Genomic DNA, 18466 nt, shown 5'->3' with positions numbered 1-18466 from the left:
CTCTTTTCAACCAACAGCAGTCACTCTCCTCTCCAAATAACTTCTGCTTAGCTTTCCGAGCTTCCCTCGGGTCCTCTTAATTGTTGTGACGCATGTTCGAAATGGAGAGCGGTGCGCTCGATTTACCACACGGAGCAGCGCGAGAGTAAAGTACGAGGGAGGGGCTAATAATCGGCTCAGTCATTTTTAATGATCGTTGAAAGCCCAGATCGTAATCGTGATTAAAATTCGATTAATTGAGCAGCCCTAGTTGTTGGCTTTTATTTTTAGTCTCCACAGCTATGGTAAAAATCCCATTCTGGTATGTCTAGTGGCTAATGTGGCTAATGTGGCTAAGGTTACAATTACCTTTTGATGTAAGGCTCAAAATGCTAATATTGAAGAACAATTGGAAAATGGAGACTTTTAAGATTGATGACTGAAGCCAATAGACAAGAGTTTTGTGCGGGTTGTGTTTTTGTGTTGCGTCACTGCAGAGAATGGGTATGAAGGACTGTTAACCTGGTGTCACATGCAAGCCATTTTTTCCCCTCTATAAATCCAGACTTTATATTATAACATCTGAGAAAGTTAAAGACGTGCTGTGATCTTGATAATAACATTTAATAAGATCACTCAGACAAAGAAGTGGGAGAGATACTGTGCTGCTCCCATTGGCTTCATTTCACTGTCATACCTTTTCCTAGAAGAGGTGTGAACAGCAGCAGCTCAGTTGATTTTAAAGCTACAGACTCTGAAACGGGATTGTAGAAAAAAGAACATCTGTGCTATATTTGGGAGCTACATGTTGAAAGAGGTGTTCTTGGAACTTGCATTAACTTGTTAAAAAAAGCATTACCTTACATTTTGAGGGGTCTGCTAACTTACGTTAGTTTGTTGTAGTCTGTCATGCTTAACATTAACAAAATGATTAGGAAAATAGAAAGAAGACAGAAAAAGAATAATTAATTATCATTTGTGTATAAATAAGAGGAAATTTAAAAAAAAAAGAAGGTAACCATTTTGTAAATCAAGGAATCAAGTGTTCATTTCTATCTTTCTTCTTTTGTTTTAGACAAAGAATTGGGTGCAAGTGTGCTATAAAATACTACAAAAATTATATGCAACGCCAAGGGGAGTGGTCTTCACTTGGCCTAACTTTTTCTTTTCCCTGTAGGAGAGGATCCATGCTGAGCACAGCCATTTTTGTGTATGCTGCAACCTCTCCTGTCAATGGCTACTTCGGGGGAAGTTTGTATGCAAAACAAGGAGGTAATAAAATAGTTTATTTTCTTACAAACAATATATGTGTGACATGCCCTGTAAAAGCAGTTTGTCGTGTTTTGCCGTCTGATTTATTTATTTATTTTTTGGCTTAATACAGGCAGGAGATGGATTAAACAAATGTTCATTGGGGCCTTTATGATCCCAGCCATGGTGTGCGGGACTGCCTTTTTCATCAACTTCATTGCTATCTACTACCACGCCTCCAGAGCCATCCCATTTGGAACCATGGTGGGATTTCACACTGCAGCACCTCCCTAAAAACCACAATGTTATGAAGAACATCCTCCAAGTCAAGAGCCAGCATTTCAATTGTGTGGCCGCATAGATCTCTGGTATCAGCAATGGGATTTAGTCATGCAGGGGAACACAACTGAAGTAATGAGAAAAGTGTACTAACAAATTGAAACACAATACGCACACTTCACCTGATATTTATGACACTAGAGTCCCAAATCCGCTGTAGAGTTTTAATTCTGTTTGCTTTATTTCTTCATTCAGTGCCAAATGTTTTCAGACACTACAGCAATAAAAAATGCACACACACAAACATTTCACATATTTTTTAAATTGCTAATTACAGAAATTACAAACAGCTGTTTGTTTGCTCCACTCAGCGCTGCAGAGCTGATCAATCAAAAGTGTCACGAAATAGCCATTGTTCCCCTGACTCAGCCAAACCTCAGAAACATCTAGGGCAGGTTTTTGCTCTTTCTGTCCAAACCGGAGCATCTGCTGATGAAATCCATTCATCTGTTACTCTTCCAGTTTAATGAACATTTGAGTTTGTACCATAAGATCACGCAGTGAACATTAACTTCTGTAACACAGTCAACAAAATTAAAACAACTGATTGGGGATGTGAAACACCCTGGATAATGGCCGTAAATACAGACCGCCCAACTAAAACGATTAAATGTTTGTCATCTTTGCAGGTTGCTGTCTGCTGTATCTGCTTCTTTGTCATCCTGCCTCTGAACCTCGTGGGAACAATTTTGGGGAGGAATCTGTCTGGCCAGCCCAACTTTCCCTGCCGAGTTAATGCTGTGCCGCGACCGATCCCTGAGAAGAAATGGTAGGTGTGGTTTGACGTGGACAGTCGCAGTTGTCTTTGCCTTAGTGACAGAGACGTGGGCAACCGTGGCTCAGGGGGTTGGGAATCGCATCTGTAACCGGAAGGTCGCCGGTTCGATCCCTGGGCTCTCTGTCCTGGTCGTTGTGTCCTTGGGCAAGACACTTTACCCTACTTGCCTACTGGTGTTGGCCAGAGGGGCCGATGGCGCGATATGGCAGCCTCGCTTCTGTCAGTCTGCCCCAGGGCAGCTGTGGCTACAACTGTAGCTTGCCTCCACCAGTGTATGAATGTGAGAGTGAATGAATAGTGGTATTGTAAAGCGCTTTGGGTGCCTTGAAAAGAGCTATATAAATCCAATCCATTATTATTATTATTATTATTAGTGACAGAGACGTGGGGTCAGATAATGGATAGAGTGTAACTGGAACTTAAGACTACCCTGAGGTCACCGCTTTCAACAGTTTTTGTTTTTAGTCTTGTCCCTCTACGATGTAAATGAGAACACGTATCCCTAAAATAATTCTCTCATGCAGACCCTGCCCCAAGTGCCGTTAGTGTTAGTTTGTAAGGGGCACCGGTCAGGGGAGAGTTATTTATGATTCTCGTAAGTGGCAGGTGTCCTTTATTTTGTTTATAAAATGTCAGAAGATGGAGGCTTAGCTTATCGGATCAGTGGGCAGTGAGAATGTTGTACTCGATGCAGGTGACACAAGGTGTTGAATGGCCTGTGTTTAAGTTGCCAGATGTCAGGTTTAAAGTTCAAAACATTTTAGCTGTCTGCACAAACACTTTTAGGTTATGAAATATGGAAAAGCGATCGACTGCGGGTTTATTAACATTTACAACGTTCTGCCAAGCACTGTGGCTTGCTGCCAAATGGAAAAGGTAGATGTGACCTAAGGCCATTGTCTGACTCTACTTGAATTTCCAATCTGTCAACTTTTCCCCCTTCTCGCATTCGTAACACAATTTGTCATGTGTCCTTACCCTGAAGGGGGACTCTGACACGAACACTCAAGGATACACGGCCACGTCAATATGTTGAATTTTGTGCTCTCAGGTTCATGGAGCCAGCTGTCATTGTGTGCCTTGGAGGAATCCTTCCATTTGGTTCCATTTTCATAGAAATGTAAGTGTATTGCAGTGTTACTGAGGGACTCTGTTTAAAATTATCCAGACAGCCATGTTGAAGTGTTTTTTGTTTTTGTCCTCATGTGACAGGTACTTCATCTTCACATCTTTCTGGGCCTACAAAATCTACTATGTGTATGGCTTCATGATGCTGGTCCTGGTTATCCTGTGCATTGTGACTGTGTGTGTCACCATTGTGTGTACATACTTTCTTCTCAATGCTGAGGACTACAGATGGTGAGTTTTTTCCCCACATGGATCTCTGGAATATCAGCCACAAAACTGAGGCATTGTCATCCTGTCATCAATCCTCTTTCTCGTTTGCTTGTCCCTCTCTTCCAGGCAATGGACGAGCTTCCTCTCTGCTGCATCCACTGCTGTTTATGTGTACATGTACTCCTTTTACTACTATTTCTTCAAAACTAAGTGAGTTTTACTCTTTATTAATCCGATGAAACATCCTGTTGTAGAAGTGCTTACATCTTACACACCTCTTACATTTTAACCTGTTGTATTTCAGGATGTATGGGCTGTTCCAGACATCCTTCTACTTTGGCTACATGGCTGTGTTTAGCACTGCCCTGGGAATCATGTGTGGTAAGTTTTAGGTCCACCTAATTTTATATCGTAGTAGGTCCAGGCCCTATTCCATGAAGCAGGTTTAGCTAACTCTGAGTTTGTTAACCATGAGATGAAAACCCTGGTTTTCTGTGCCAGGAAAAAAGTTAACTAAGTTGGTTACCGTGGTAACGGATCATTGAACTAAAAAAACTGTTGAGTTTTTCTCTGCACCTAAACCAGCTGATTGACACTCACTCATTCCTCATTTGTAAAGTCCATCTAAGAGCAAATGGAAAAGCAACTTAATTGGCAGATGTTTATGTTTTTAGAAACAGTGAAATCCCACCTTAGAAGTTAGGTTGGAAAAAAAATCACATCAGGGCTGTTACAGCCATTCACTCATCAATATATAAGGATAGAGACAGACAGCTCAGAATAAAGTCTATGTAGTTTACATGTTTCTTACTCTGTGGACAGTAATCCAACAGTCAGACTCTTAGTCAGTTCCTCTGAAACATTACTGTTGCAGTTAATGTTTAACTTAAATGCATCTGCATAATAGCTTGCATCTGTATAAAGATGCATAATATATGATCTGTTGTCAATCATTTGTCGTGTTGTAAAAGCCACACTGATGAGGGGGAAATGTCTGTCACAGCTGGGATTTTGGAGATGGTGAATATTTGAGTGAAGATGATTTTAAGACCTGAAAACTGGACTAAATGTATTTAAAGTGTCTTTTCATATGCAGCTGCAAGCAGTCTGTATTCTGAACATATCTGCTGAAATTTGTTCACAGCTTGTTGTTACATGCTTTCAACATGTTCAAAGGTTTTTAATTCAGACTCTGAATCTCAACATATTTCCCACAAAAAAATCACAAATCAGTCTCAGTGGGTCGACAGAGAACAGGATCTGCCCAAAGGCATAGGCTCTGTAACAGATTAGCAAACGGACCGAAGTCTACTTGCAAAGCAGGAGAGATCCAAAATAGATGAATAGATCACAGGTTCAGACCAGATCAGGCCCTCATCCAGTTTAGGTTCATCCTGTCTGGATCCATTTATAATGGCTTAACTGTTCCAGATAATGTTTTTTTCAAACAACTCAATGTTCATAAACTGTAGAAGAGAGAGGGAGGGAAAAAATGTTTTAATTTAATAAAAACACGTCTTGAAGGTGGATCCACCCTGCAGTCTGCTACTGTCTTCAGTTTCTCTCACCTACACTCTGGCCCCGTAGGGTTAAAGCTAAATAATAAGATTTAAATATCAAACCTAAAATTAGAATTCAAGCTTCATTTAATGAAAGTTCAAGCCGGGTAAGTGATGATCCAGCTTTGAACTTCACACACGCACACAGATGTGTGTTATCAAACTTTTATTCTCTCTATGATGGTGACAGCAGACCAAGCTCATTAAAATCTCTTTTCTCTTCTTTGCTTTTTAAGATGACTGTCACGGTCCACACTGACACACATTCATATCCCTTGGTTTACTGGATTTAAATAACACTTTTTATTCACCCGTTGCCATAGTGAACTGTGGTATCAGAGCTCCATTGATGATGCTTTCTTTCTACACTCTCACATGCTTAACTCGGGGTGAACATACTCAGAGTTGATTGAACTTACTCCACTCAGCTGGTCTGGAACAAGAAATTCTTATTTTTTTTATTTTTATTTTTTTTTTACTCTGAGTTTGTTGAAGACTCATCTCAGAATAGGAACTATTAGATGTTCTGCCAAATGTAAATAGCTGTTCACTGCATAAACACCAGTGGTCTCATTTATAAAGGGTTGGTTTTGTGTTTATGTGACTTTACATACAGTTCATTTAAACAAAAGAGAAAAGAAATAAATAGATGTGATGAATACATGATGGGCTAAAATCTCAACTACCACGTCTCACTTCGTGTCACATGTTGGTAACACATCCACTTTATTGGAAACATACAAATAAGGAGTGTTATTTGTGCCAGTGAGGCGTGACACCATAAAAAATAGTCTGACATTAAATTCTGCTCAAGATTTCTCAATTTCCTCATCACATTCCCCGCCCTCTGAGCACAGAGACTGAGACAGTTCTTACACTGCATCTTATTCATAGTGTGGAGCAATTTCTCCTTTCACTGAAGTTCAGTTTTCAAATATCTCAGAGTGCGGTTTTGTCTTGTTTTGTTTTTTTTAAATATCATTTGGAGAACTTGTGGATCAATTTGATTGGTGTAAAAATGCAAATATTGAGGTGATACTTGATGGATCACTGTCACAGCAAGAACAGTTTATTAGCAGCATTCACACTGTACATTGACAGTTTGTGGTTGAATTTGGCCATTTAGAGGATTTAACCTCGCTTTACTATTTAGTGACTGAAACATACCTTTTGCTTCCTACCTTTAAAAAATGTTAAAGGCAGGAAGCAGCAGCTTCCATAATTTAACATGACTATTTTTACAGTTTTACTTAAATTCATGTCTTGCAGGGTTTGCTTTTCCTCTTACCTGCACAAATTTCCTCTAAATTGCTCATTTTCACATGAAGAATGCCACCTGCTCATGAATGGGAGTGCCTTTGTGATCTTGTGCAAATTCTCCAAAGATTGCTGCAAATTATCATCCCAGGTGGATTATTTTTGTATGTCTAGCTGTCAGAAATCAAGAGAATCTGGGAAGTCTGTCAGCAGACACGGGGGACCTCAATAATTTGAAGATATTAATACAACTGCTGACATTTTATTGTTAGACGCGCACGGTACTGCGACAGGAATAAAGGAGAATTGTTGCTCAAACAGAAAGTGGTTTACGGCTTAGACAGGTGGTGGTCGAGGGGACGTGACAGTCATAGAGATGGACGTGAAAATATTAAACAGCAGGTGGTACAATGGAGGGGGCTATAGAAGTACAGTAGACAGCTGCTACGGTCAGCAATCTAATAAAAGCTTTTCACACCACCCTATAAACGATGTTAACCTGAAATTTCATTCATAGTTGGGCTTGAGTCAAACATGGAGAAAAGCACACTGACTGTATATGATTTAGGCTTATTCAGTATGAAAAATGTTAGTCGTATGTACATACAGGTAGTTCTTGCATGAAACCAATTATCTTTTTAGAGAAATCTTATTTTCTACATCGGTTATTCAGCTCTAAGTGCAGCTAAGTAGTCTTTTCCCCACCAGCTGCAAGCCAAACTCATTTTTCAGCTGAAAGAGTAATAAGCCAAGGCTGACACTCATGTACCTTGAAGGACCTTTGTGGAGCTTTCTCTGATCTGCATCAGGTACTACACTGCCTCCTGGGCTGGCTGTGTGTCTGAATGCTCATTTTGTAGATGTGGGATGTGCGTTTCTCTGCTAAAACCTTTATTGGATACCTCACCAGTAATCATCCTGTCTCGTGATGGATTTACCTGCAAAGTAACAGCAGAGTTTGATACCTGGTGCTGTCAAACAAAAAGAAACTTGCTCACAGATCATCTTTTGCTTTTCAGGTGCCGTAGGATACATGGGAACAAGTGCCTTTGTGAGGAAGATTTACACAAATGTGAAAATTGACTAAGAAGTGAAGCAGCATCAACACAGGGATGTTAATGGATTTGCCTAGGCGTATCCCAAAAGACGGCGGGCACAAGTCATTCTTTATTACTTTTCGTTCTTGCAAAGAGATTGTGAGAATCTCACTTTGTACAATGTAGTTTTTCCATATATTTTTTTTCCTCTCTGAAAGAATTTCAACGCCGCAACTCAATAGTGAACAACAGGAGACCTGCGGAAGAGATATCAAACACAACTTTTGATTTTTATCAGTTGCTTTCAAACAAACATTGAGAGAGGCGGCGAATGTTTAAGGCTGACATGGCTTCTCTTTTCCAACCCAGTCCCACCTGAGACCAGAGAACATACAGTACATGTGATATTGATGGAATAGTGTAGCTCTCTTCAGTGAAGAGGCCTGAGTGTATTGAAAGCCTTTGTTCTGTTGTGTCAGAATATTGGAGAGTTGTGTTTGTGTTCTGACTCTGAAGTCTATTTTGTATTCATGAAGTCACTCAAATTATTGTTACTATAGTACAATTGGTTGTTTCCATTGAAATCCACTGGGGAAAAAACAAACAAAAAACTAAAAATGTTCACCCAATAATCATTCACCAATTTCAATTATTCTTAACTCCCTGTTAGGGTAGCAGTCCATCCAGTCAAGAGATTTTAGTCCTGCTGTAGTTTACTGTACAGACAAAGAACAGAGGGACTGAGCAACAGCTGAGGTACAGCAAGAACTGATTTTTTTAAAAAATGGATGTTTGATGTGATCCCATTTATCTGTTTAGTTTTATGTTTTCTAAATGTTTGGGTTTGAATGAAGTCTACATGTAAAGATAATATATGGATGGTGGGCAGTGTATATAACCATAATAATGTACCTTTAGATGTAGATCCCAAATGTATTTTCGTTGTACAGATTTACTACAGGGTGTTGTTTTTTCCTTTCTTCCAAAAATGAATCGTTCAGTTAAAACAATTTGTTTGTTTGGTGCTTGGGGTGGGGCTGGTGGCGCTGTTACATCTTGCCTGAAATTGCATGAAGTTTTCACCAAATCATCAAATCAGATTTCACTTCAGCGCTGTCAGTTTTTTGTTTTTTTTTCCTGATTGTTGGCATCTTCTTGGTTTCAAAATGGAAAGGTGCATTTTGATGATTTTCTAGACACTTTATTTTGATTCCATATGTTATTTAAAGCCTTAAAAAGGCTCTACATCTTCTGGTAAGCCATTTCCATCACGTTCTGTTGCCTAACCCGAAACATCGTCTGTGAATGTTCAACGGAAAGAGGCAGTGGCTTTGTTTCTGCAAACATACTGTACAAATTCAACTTTATGTACACTTAAAGCTAGATGTTTTCATAACCACACAGTGCTGCGGTGTGTTTCAAATGCTCCCCCCATTTTGTGTAAATTCAGTATGTACCCTACTTGTATGAGAAGTGGCATTGCCTTCTTTTTTCTCTTGATTTCCAGTTCTCCCCCACTGAAGTTGATTTTGGCACCTCATGTTGTGTACCAATGTCTGATTAGACATTTTGAACCTCCATATTAACTTGCTGTAAAAAGAAAATAAACATGTTTATGTACAGGGGTTATTAAAGCGTGATCTTGACTTTGATGGTAAATACTGTTGAACCTGATTAGAACAGTCTACAGCATTTATTTCTAGACTACAGCATTATAGTCCTAGCTGGACCACTAAGGAGAGGCAGCTAAGATGATGAAGTTATGGCAGGAAAAATAAGACAAACAAGAAGACCACTTTATTCTGTGGTCTGGTGCATTATTCAAGACAGAGCTGTGGTTTATAAAGCGTTTGTTTATTAGAGCATCCAGATGTTGTGAGTAAATGCATATGCTGAAGTGTAAACTCAGTATATTTCTAGATTTGTACCACGTTTAAGCCTTCAATCTGCTGTGAAGTGTTCAGTTGACTTTTTCAAAGTACTCCTTGGATCCTTCTGGTGTTGGTTTGATCTGAAAAACAAACATTACAAAAACTGAGAAAGGAGGGAAAAAAATGTGTATGGTATCAAATCCACATTAGCCGTTATAGCCTTGAATGGACTGAAACACAGAGCCCAGGTGTACTCACTGTTGGGGAGTGAGGGGTCCAGCTGGCCGGACACACCTCCCCGTGAGTCTCCACAAACTGGAAGGCCTTCACTAGACGAAGAGTCTCTTCAACACAGCGGCCCACTGGCAAGTCATTCACACTCATGTGCTTCACCACGCCATTTGGATCAATGATGAAGAGTCCCCTAAAGGAAAAAACAAAAACATCAGACATCTTTCTAAACAAGTTTAGGTCTCGATGCATGCTCAATCATCCAGGTAAGGAAATCCCAAAAGGTTGATTTTGTTCATCTGGACCTAGCATTTTCAGTGGAAGAAACATTTCGTCACTCATCCAAGTGACTTCAGGTTTCCCCAAGCTTATAAACAGTGTTAGAAGGGTCTCCCTTCAATATTGAGCAATTACATAAAAGACCAGTTACAGGCACTATTGCAACACTTGGTGATATATCTGGATAAACCCACCAAATGAGAGAAAACACACTTTAAGGCCTGTTGCATAATATTCCCTGTCTTCAAATTAAAAATACCCAGAGGACTGGGTATTTAAATCAACAATGATAACAGTAGCAGCAACATTAGTCACTTTTCCAGACATTAAAAACAAAAAAAAGAAGCTTTTTCTAAGTTTATTTTGGGTATAGATGACAGAGTTGTGGAACTGTGGGTGTGAATGAATGACATTTACCCTTTAAAGCCTTTATACAAACTGACCATGTAAAATAAAATTTAATAAAAAACGTGAGGATAGAACTTTACAAAACAAACAGTCTGGCAGAGATATTCCTGGATGGCAAAAATCAAAGAAAAACTGTTTAATACGCTCTATAAAAAGTAATCCCCGTGATGCACGTTATCAGATTCTGTTAGGGTTCCTATTACAGCTGTGCACATTTTTACTGGTTTGTGTTTTATGTCTTTGGTTTTATATTTTAGTACTGTGAGGCAGTTGTGGACTGATGCTTGTTTCAGAGCACATAATGAACTCACCTCAGAGCAATTCCTGGGCCGTCCAGCAGCACACCATAGTCTCTGGAGATCTGCTTGTTGAGATCTGAGAGCAGAGGGATGTGGATATTTCCCAAGCCTCCAGCCTGACAAAACATAAAAAGATACATGAACACAAACGCTGCATAGTGCTTCTAGTAGTGTTCGAGAAATAACAGCTTTTGAGATTATTTCACAGTACTGCAAAGTGCTGCAAGCACAACACACTGAGGTCAGTCATTTACTAAAGGCTCCTTGAAGTTCTACTTCAGAGACTGAATAGAGAACGCACAGTGATCTGAACCTTGCACCGTGTGCCGCTTACTGAATAACTATTACACTGAATGTACCTTTCGTGGCGTGTTGATCCATGCCAGGTGGGTGAAGTGAGAGTCCACAGACACTCCGACCACCTCGCAGTTGACATCGTGGAACTCGTTGGCCTTGTCGCTGAATGCGATGATTTCTGTCGGACACACAAATGTGCTGTGGTGTAACAAAAAATAAAAAGCACTTATTAAAAATCATAGCACATCTGCAGAAATACTGGAAAATCTCAGGCCATTAATGCCAACATTTTATTCACTTCATCTCATGCTGAAAATTATTCTTATAAATACTCACAAATCCAGTGGGTAGAAGAAAAGGACCAGGTATTTGCCCTTGAAATCAGCGAGGCTCATGTCCTTGAACTCCCCATTGTGGACAGCTGTCCCTTTAAAAGCAGGTGCAGGCTGGGTGACAGCAGGGGCCCATCTGGAAGCGCCTGATACAGCAAAGTCAAACTCTATTTATTTATCATTTATTTATCAATATAAGATATGCAACAGTCTTCTTTTTTTGTCAATTTGCCTTTGTACAGAACTGACTATAAGATGCATGCTGGATAAAACAGTAATTTATTGTAATGTCATCTGGTCAATGTTTGGCTTGACACAGACATACAAACATCTACACTGTTTATCTGGCAATGGGTGGGTGGGGTTGGGGGTGGGAAAGCAAGGCTTTTGCAGAGTGAAACACACAAACATCAAACATGATTTTAGTTGGTTTTATAGCTACATCTCCCCTTTGTTTGCTGCAATGTATTTTAAGTACACAGAGCAAGAACATTAATGTTATCTAAAGAAAACCGAGTTGCAAAGTTCTGAAAAATTCAGCCGTCATACGAGTTCAAGAAAAATCAGAAATAAAAAGTCGAATCATTCTCTCACATCAATTTTATGACAGTAAGAGTATTTTTTGTCATAACTGCTGTAACAAACATGATATTACAGCAAAGCTAACATTTGAACAAATGCTTTTAGTTTATATCCACAACACTGAACACTTGAGCAGAATCTAACCAACCAGGATCACAAATATAACAATATTGTTGATATTGCTGGAAAGTTAATTATAATGACTATAGTTTTTCCTTTTGAGTACAGCTGTTTGGCAAAACTGCCCAATATTTTATTTTGCAGAATAAGATTGATAAAAACAGTATAGGGTGAAAAATGCTATCATCTTATCCTGGAAAGCAAATAACTTACTTCATTTCATCTGTAAGTTATTTGATCAGTTGACTAACTCATGATGTGTGCTATATATAAGTAGAAAACAGAAAAATCATTCTGAGCTGAATCAGGCAGTTTCATTTCTGACTGCATGCTGTGTGTTTTGGTTCTGTACATACTGGTGGAGAAACAGGATCTCTGGAGTGCAGGAGCGGTGAGGACTCTTGCAGCCCCGCAGGCTCCATGCTGACAGGCTGCTGCGACTTTCAGCCCTCCTGCTGCAACCCTCGCCTCAAAAATAAATAAAAAGACATTAATGTGACATGAATAATCCATAATCTGGAAGGATATTTAGCTCTTTTAGTTATCAAGTTGCCATTTTACTAACTGCAACAATGGTTTAGGACGACTGGAACATGAAAAGGTATCAATGCTTTCAAGCTTGCAGATACATTCAAGAGTGAAAAAAGTTGTCCTCCGTGAAAGGAAAATGTCCTCTAATCGTGTTTTTCATGGTTTACCTTCATTGGTACCACCTGAGAATCTAGTGAGCAAAGGTGATTGTGGTGCTGAAAGAAAGATCCTCCAGCATTACACAAGCCTTGTTAAGAAACCTTTTAAAATGAGAGGTTATTTAATGAATTTGAGTTGATAAAATTAAAGGTCTAACCCAACAGTTTCTCCACACTGAACTAAACCAAGGTCTTTGTGAGTACTGCTCATTCTTTAATTACTATACTCACACTGAGATATTCCACTGCTATGATATATACAGATAGTACTTTATGTGAGCAGCACATCTCAATGTTCCTACTGCACATACACTGCCACCATAAATAGTTCAAAAACGCATGTGCCACTCTAACTTTTTAAAGTGACTTTTCTTCCAACATAGGTTATGAATTATTTAAATGGATTTATTTTTGCGACACCGTACTGTTATATGTAGGCTACACTGTGTTCTGGAGTAGCTTGAGGAAACATTCCCGCTGTGTGTGTGTGTGCGGAGATTCAGTCTATCAACACGCACCACCTTTAGGTAAGAAATTATTTTTTATTCAAAACTTGTTGAACGAATTGCTTAGCTGGGATATCAAAGAGAATTTCCAAAAATAGGAGGAAACTGAGGCTTCACTGCCTCTGTAAGTTTCTAAGTCATCCACTTGCTTTGGCTCCCAAACGGTGAAACCGCAGCAGGGATTTTATATCAGCAAGTGCTGTTACTAACAGAAGGAAAAATAAATCACAACAAAGCTTTCTAAAGTTAGAATTTTTAGTCCATGTTATCCTCGCGCTCTGCAGTAACAGTAACGAGTGCCCTGTCCTCCACACCAAGTTTCTCTGACTCCTCCCCTCCTGCTGCAGCTGGAGCAGCTGTCTGACACTCAGTTTTTATTTCCTCATTCACATAATTGATATCAAAGCTCATACTGAAGGACACTCATCTGCAGAAGTCTGTATCTTTACGAATACTGAAATCCCTGTTAGGCATTATTGACGTTACATTTAACCTGACCATGCATCAAAGTCAGAGACAGCAATCACTGGACCTCAATGACTTTATCAACAGCTCAGAATAAAACCACATTAGCGCTCCGAACTATGCAGGCAGTTCCCCTGCAGTGACTCATTTACTGTACATCACTGTAAAAATCCCTATTAAAAAGGCACTATAACAAAGCAGTTTACAGCAGGGCTGTCAAAGATAACACTGGGGGTGGGGGGAAAAAATCGATACTGTGTAGTATCGTGATATTTTGTTTGCTAATAATGTATCGATACAGGGACAGCAGAAATCGATATTTTGTTACAAAAAAAGTTTTTGTGGACTGGAACATGCTCTGACTTCAGAGCATGTTGATCAGCTCCTTTTTCTGAGCAAGAATTCTGACACTGTCCAAATGTGTTTAACTTTTTTTATGGCAGCAATAAACATGACAGTTTACTTATTTTAATTTAAGACATGTTTTATTTTAATTTAAGACATGTTTTATTTTAATTAAGTTTAAAACTTTTTTATTTAATGTAAAATTATATTTTGTTTTAATTTACTTTCAAATTCTTCAGTTGCTGAAGGGGCTGCATAGGTTTCACAAATTGCATAGTTTAGAATAGCTATAATTGTACCAGATGGTTGCATTCAGTTAAGTTGGACTAGACTGTAATACAAACCGTTCAGTTTGTCAACAATAAAACTGACTGAAATGAGAGAAAGACTGAGTGTGAGACTTTGTTATTAGATAAAATGAATATTGATAAAGTTTACCTTTATGTACAGAATCTGAATATCGCAAAATATTTTTAAAAATTGCAATAATATCGTATTGTGCGTTAAGTATTGTGATAATGTCGTATCGTGGGCTGTATGGTGATTCCCACCTCTAGATAACACCCAGCAAAGACTCCAATCTGGTCGCTAGGCACCTTTGGAAAATGTGGATTTTGGATTTTTACACTACAACTTAAGTAACAGGACATTGCGTAATTAACCTCTGTTACTTGAGTAAAGGATAAAAAATTAAATGGCCCAGTAGATAAATGTCTTTATTTACAGAAACAAACAAACAAAAAAGACATTTTCTATAAATGAACAAAAACTTTGTATTATTATTATTATTATTATTACTACTACTACTACTACTACTACAGGGCAGTCTAGGCCATGATCTACAACAATTTTAATGTGATTTTCAACATGTATTTTTTACAATTTAAACCTAAAAAGTTGTGCTGACAGATTTCGTTCATTTAGTTTCACTTACTACAAAAAAAGAGGAAAAAAAAGAAAAAAGCTTTATAATGTGGAGAAAATATATTTGCACGTTGAATTTGTAGTTAAACTTCTTTAAGCTCCTAGGACCTGGCGTCCACATATGTGGACATCACATTTTGGGTTATTTAAACTAAAATACTCACTTTCATTAAAATGAATATCCTCATATGTAGCTCTTATTTTTCTTAGAAACAAAAATAAGGTTAAAATTTTTTTTTTTTTTTTTTAATCTGGTAATTCTTTGTTTTTACATTCGTCAGGCCCCAATATGCCCAAATATCAAAGAGAAATTAAAAATTCATGTCGTGGAAGAGTTCGGGTCTTAGGAGGTTAAACTGTAAAAGAGGAATTTCTTTGATGTGGCCCATGTAAGATCAAAGTGGACTGTATGTGGCTCATGATGTAAGATTAGTTTGACATCGCTGGTTTACAGCCTGCAACGATGCGTCTGAAACTTTTCTGTATGGTTTCCTTTTTTTGAAGACTGCACATAAATCAATTTATGTGTAGAAGTACAACATGTGGAAGGTATTCTAATGAGTCAGACAGCAAACAGTGGCTGAGGCTTCCAGAAAGGGACCCCCATCCCCACCAGCACCAGTATGAACTATATTTAAGAAAAATTTAAAAAAAGAACAAAAAGGACAAAGCTAAAATAGATTTACACCACCGAGATAGAGGATCATCGTTGTTAATGCTAATGTCTGCCATGTGCCAAATGTTACTGATTGTGCAAGTAAGAGTTGTTAAACCTGTAGACTGATGGAAAGGGTGGGGACCGTAACATTGCACTACTAGGCAAACTGCACTAATATGCTCTCACTGAACACTGTCATCCAGCTGTAGCAGGTTAGACATGCAAACAAACAGCTGATAATGAGCCAGCTAAAACAACAACAGCTGGTCATAAGCCAACATTATGCCAGCTCGAGTTCCATCTGATAAATATGTAGATTACGTTCTCACATTGTATGGGAGTTTATTCGCTAAATGTCTGTCCAACAATGTTACATCCACTCCAAAGAAAGTTTCACTAATGATGGCTAACTGCAGCAAAATCATCGGTGCTTGCTGACATAAAGGTTCAGGATATTCTCAACAACTCGCGTCAGTATTGCTTTCAAATAGAAGTGAGCTTCACTGACTAATCGACTTGCTTCAGACTACTTTCAAAGTTTTACAGCCTCCTCCAGAGTAAATGGACATAGATATACCACAACTGAGGTAAACAGTCACTAAGATATACAGCAGCCAGATTTGGTTGTCCTACAGCGCCCAACATAGCTAGGATTATGCACTTATATTGGGAGGGGTTGGAAAGCAGGATCTACTGACATCTAGTGGTGAGATTTTATACACCATACCTTTAAAGTAAAAGCTGGGGCTCTTGAAGCATGTGGACTGCAGAATAAAATTCAACAACAGCTCAATCACGTAAAACAAACTGCCTTAATATTGAACACAATTCAGCCCCAGCTTTGTTGCCATTCATACAAATAATAATAATAAATCTATATTAGTCATGGCCTACAAAGTGAACACAGCAGTTGCCTACAGGTGGTAATTATTATCATACTAAATTTGAACCTCTGCTGTGTTCCCGCCTTCCTTTCTTTAAGACTTTGAGTAATTAATGGGATTAATTGCAAGCGAGCTTCTTTTTAAAATTTTTTTTATCTTAATATAAGGCAACTCAGTTCATAACTTTGACCCTGCTTACCATAGAAAATTCTAGCACAATGCATCAAGATGGCGAAATTAACGTTTCTATATAAGACACGAACGTCATTTTTTAAGGTTTTGTTTAGGTATAACCACAACTCCACTCATCGCTCTTCTTATGAAGCGAGGCTTGCGCAGTTGCCGCGGGTTGACACCGGTGTCAGTTGGTGCTCAGGTTCAAATGTGCAGCACACATAACATAAATGCGGAGGACAATTTTTCATTTATTTATTTATTTTAATCAATACCTGCTATCAACACTGACTAATGACTTATGTGCAACAGCGCGAATAACAAATGCAAAGTAACGTTATATAAAGTTGCACTTACAGAGGTCCTGAGCAGTTTTCCGATGGTGGCTGCCATTTTGGATTATGTCACTGGAGGCACGGTTGAGCAGGTTATTACACACGTGCTCAATTCCAACCTCTCCTTTGAAGGAAAAACTATAAAAATAAATGAATTGTATTAATATTTTGCCAGCTCAATTTATCGAATATGCCGACCATAAAACGTATTTTGTGACAAATTATGGCGCATAAAGAAAATGCTAAAGTCACGTTACCTTCAGGTACAGCTCGTAATATTGAGACAAAAACATTTTAAGTGAGCGAAACACGAAGCTGATATTTTTTTTCTTTTTAATTTAAATTGTGTTTGTTTGACCGTAAAAATGCTAAATTGGTCGTTGTGGTCTCTGTTGAACACGCTGAGCAGAAAGCCACTAGGAAAAAAGAACGCGACGCTTGATATATCCGACATCCCTGAATGTAGCATAAACCTTTGCGAACACGTGACTGGTGGCGGAAGTTGAGTCAAATTAGAAGTTGACCTCAAAAGCATGAGAAATGCATGCTTGTAGGCGATGTACTGTAATAGTGTCACTGTGAGTGATTTAATTTATGAAACGTGAATGTACTCGTTGTTCTAATGGATCCTAACCTGTTGTACTGGAAAGCAGAGGGACAGGTAACGGTGCACAGCATGCATAGCATCACCTCTCACAGTTACCATGGAATTGGTTCGTGCTTTTTCATGACTACACTTTTCCTGTTTTACAGTCTTTCCTCCGTCGACTCAAGATCTGGGTTAATCTCCTTGATCCAACCCTCCTGCTCTCATCTGACGTGAGTAGCAACCACTGCAGTGATCTGATATTATGGGATGAGTGGAAAATACCTGATGTTTACCTTGTGATTTTGCTCCCCGCAGCCTGAGATACAAAAGGCTCACTCTCTCCTTGGAAGCGGAGAAAAATTAAATGAAAAGGTCAGATTATGTTGAAGGATCTGAGTGCACAGTGGTCACGTACACAACACTGTGAACCTGCTGCAGGTTGTTTTACTTCTCTTTCTTTCATTTTCTCTACTAGGATGAAGCTGCACTGACCATCTCACTTGTAAGTCTTGCAAGAAATGACCCTAAATTAAGATTTCCTCGCTATCAGTCTTATTAAAGTATTGTTAAGTGGAAGGAGCTATGTTGTGCAGATGTGATTTAAAGGAGGATGACCACTTTGCCTCCACAGTCATCTGTCCACCCTGATTCTGGGGCTGCTCTTCCCCTAATTTTTCGGCCGCCAGGTAACATACTTTTACAAGTGTTGTTTAAAAGTTTCCATACATACTTTTGCAGTGTGATCAGTTCATATGTGTGATAACAAAGATTTAAACGGTTGTTAAAGATGCTACAAAGGCTGCAGGTTTTCCAGATAAATACCAGTAAGTTCAAACAGCAATCAGCTGTGTTTTTTCCCATGTGTATTCCTGAAGCATTAAAATAGACCTGTTAGACTTTTCCATATTTTATCTCCAAAGAAAAACTTTGGTCATGTGTT

General features: G+C 38.8%; 3 protein-coding genes across 3 annotated transcripts in view; 2 read left to right on the top strand and 1 right to left on the bottom strand.

Annotated features, from left to right (window-relative positions):
* Window positions 1-9295, top strand: part of tm9sf3 (transmembrane 9 superfamily member 3) — a 15874-nt gene extending 6579 nt beyond the window's left edge. Inside the window, exons 8-15 of the mRNA XM_005735066.2 lie at window positions 1157-1251; window positions 1364-1494; window positions 2199-2338; window positions 3399-3467; window positions 3560-3706; window positions 3812-3895; window positions 3990-4066; window positions 7521-9295. Coding sequence (XP_005735123.1) covers window positions 1157-1251; window positions 1364-1494; window positions 2199-2338; window positions 3399-3467; window positions 3560-3706; window positions 3812-3895; window positions 3990-4066; window positions 7521-7588 — 811 coding nt within the window. The 3' untranslated portion in view covers window positions 7589-9295. The remainder of the gene's footprint in view (window positions 1-1156; window positions 1252-1363; window positions 1495-2198; window positions 2339-3398; window positions 3468-3559; window positions 3707-3811; window positions 3896-3989; window positions 4067-7520) is intronic.
* Window positions 9296-9376: 81 nt separating this feature from the next.
* On the bottom strand, window positions 9377-17074 carry prdx3 (peroxiredoxin 3). The gene is made up of 7 exons (XM_005735065.2): window positions 16960-17074; window positions 12314-12425; window positions 11260-11401; window positions 10986-11121; window positions 10639-10742; window positions 9668-9833; window positions 9377-9549 (listed from the first exon to the last, which is right to left on the bottom strand). Exons 1-7 carry the CDS (start codon window positions 16993-16995, stop codon window positions 9499-9501), a joined length of 747 nt encoding a protein of 248 aa, XP_005735122.1. The 5' UTR covers window positions 16996-17074; the 3' UTR covers window positions 9377-9498.
* A 352-nt stretch (window positions 17075-17426) lies between these two features.
* sfxn4 (sideroflexin 4) overlaps window positions 17427-18466 on the top strand; it is a 9487-nt gene continuing 8447 nt past the window's right edge. Inside the window, exons 1-5 of the mRNA XM_013911372.1 lie at window positions 17427-17598; window positions 17691-17756; window positions 17842-17908; window positions 18009-18028; window positions 18158-18207. Of these exons, the coding sequence (XP_013766826.1) occupies window positions 17560-17598; window positions 17691-17756; window positions 17842-17908; window positions 18009-18028; window positions 18158-18207 (242 nt within the window). The 5' untranslated portion in view covers window positions 17427-17559. The remainder of the gene's footprint in view (window positions 17599-17690; window positions 17757-17841; window positions 17909-18008; window positions 18029-18157; window positions 18208-18466) is intronic.

Source organism: Pundamilia nyererei, unplaced genomic scaffold (genome assembly GCF_000239375.1).
Source record: "Pundamilia nyererei isolate P.nyererei 1_Seehausen unplaced genomic scaffold, PunNye1.0 scaffold00062, whole genome shotgun sequence".
Lineage (NCBI taxonomy): Eukaryota > Metazoa > Chordata > Actinopteri > Cichliformes > Cichlidae > Pundamilia > Pundamilia nyererei.
This window is presented reverse-complemented; position numbering and strand designations above follow the sequence as displayed.